The 1,085-nt window shown below is 36.0% G+C and overlaps 1 protein-coding gene across 1 annotated transcript in view; it reads left to right on the plus strand.

Annotated features, from left to right (window-relative positions):
• The window catches only part of LOC106460381 (alpha-N-acetylgalactosaminidase-like), a 22,474-nt gene that overhangs the window by 5,289 nt on the left and 16,100 nt on the right, over positions 1 to 1,085 (plus strand). Inside the window, exon 4 of the mRNA XM_013920075.2 lies at positions 751 to 925. Within this exon, the coding sequence (XP_013775529.1) occupies positions 751 to 925 (175 nt within the window). The remainder of the gene's footprint in view (positions 1 to 750; positions 926 to 1,085) is intronic.

Raw genomic sequence — 1,085 nt, forward strand, 5'->3', positions numbered from 1 at the left:
TAAGTTTGTAAAATTTTTGTATGTAAATCATTGTGTGTCATCATTGTGTGTCATAACTGTTATTGCAAATTGTATAGTTGTTTGTATTGTTACGACAGCGGTAGTCACGTGACTCTGGTAACACGTCATGCTATTCTCGAATGATCGGGAAATATCACGAATAATCCAGTATGTATATAAGTGCGCCGGATAACGTGAGACAAATTAATCGGAATTGAATTGCAGACAGGCAGAGATAGAGATGGACAATTGAGTCAAGCGCGGTAGTGACCATAAGTAAGTTCGTGAATCATTGTGAATTATAGCGTGTGTTTAAAGTGACTGTGGAAATTAAGTGTATTGCAAAGTTGTATCCAGGGAAAAATAAACTAGTTTTATTTAAGAAAGAACCTGTATTTTTTACGAGTAATTAACAAACGACCAGAGACGTAACAATACTTTTTGCTGTGTAGGGGGGGGGGGTACTCTCTAATAAAGCTCTGGGCTTCGAAGATAGCGATTCGTGTTCAAATCTGTGCGATGCCTCAAAATATTCCGCTCACGTTAAGTTGTGAATGTTGAGTGATAGAATGCAGTTGCTGGCTGATTTTCTTTCATCGTATCAGTAGTTCAAAATAAGGGACGGCGGCAGATAGCCTTAGTAACTTTACCTCAAATACACCTTTAAAAGTCGTCCTGTTAAATATATTTATAAAATATTTTCTAACATAAAACCAATTGAAGTGCTTGAGATTCCAATTATTTTTACAGGTTCATTCTAAAGGTTTGAAATTAGGTATTTACCAGGACTGTGGTAGTAAAACTTGTGCAGGCTATCCAGGAAGCGCTGACCATTTCGAGATCGATGCTCAAACGTTTGCTGATTGGAATGTTGATATGTTGAAACTAGATGGTTGTTACGCTGATCCTAAGGATATGGATAACAGTAAGTTATAAATAGATAGACAGAAAAACCGATATACAGTTAGATAGACGGAAATGTGTTAGTGTATGATGACTTACGTAATTGATAAATACACACACACACACACAAGCATATAGATATATTGTTACGTTTCCGTTTTTTAATTAACTTATTCCGTAAC

This window comes from Limulus polyphemus, unplaced genomic scaffold (assembly GCF_000517525.1).
Source record: "Limulus polyphemus unplaced genomic scaffold, Limulus_polyphemus-2.1.2 Scaffold762, whole genome shotgun sequence".
Classification (NCBI taxonomy): domain Eukaryota; kingdom Metazoa; phylum Arthropoda; class Merostomata; order Xiphosura; family Limulidae; genus Limulus; species Limulus polyphemus.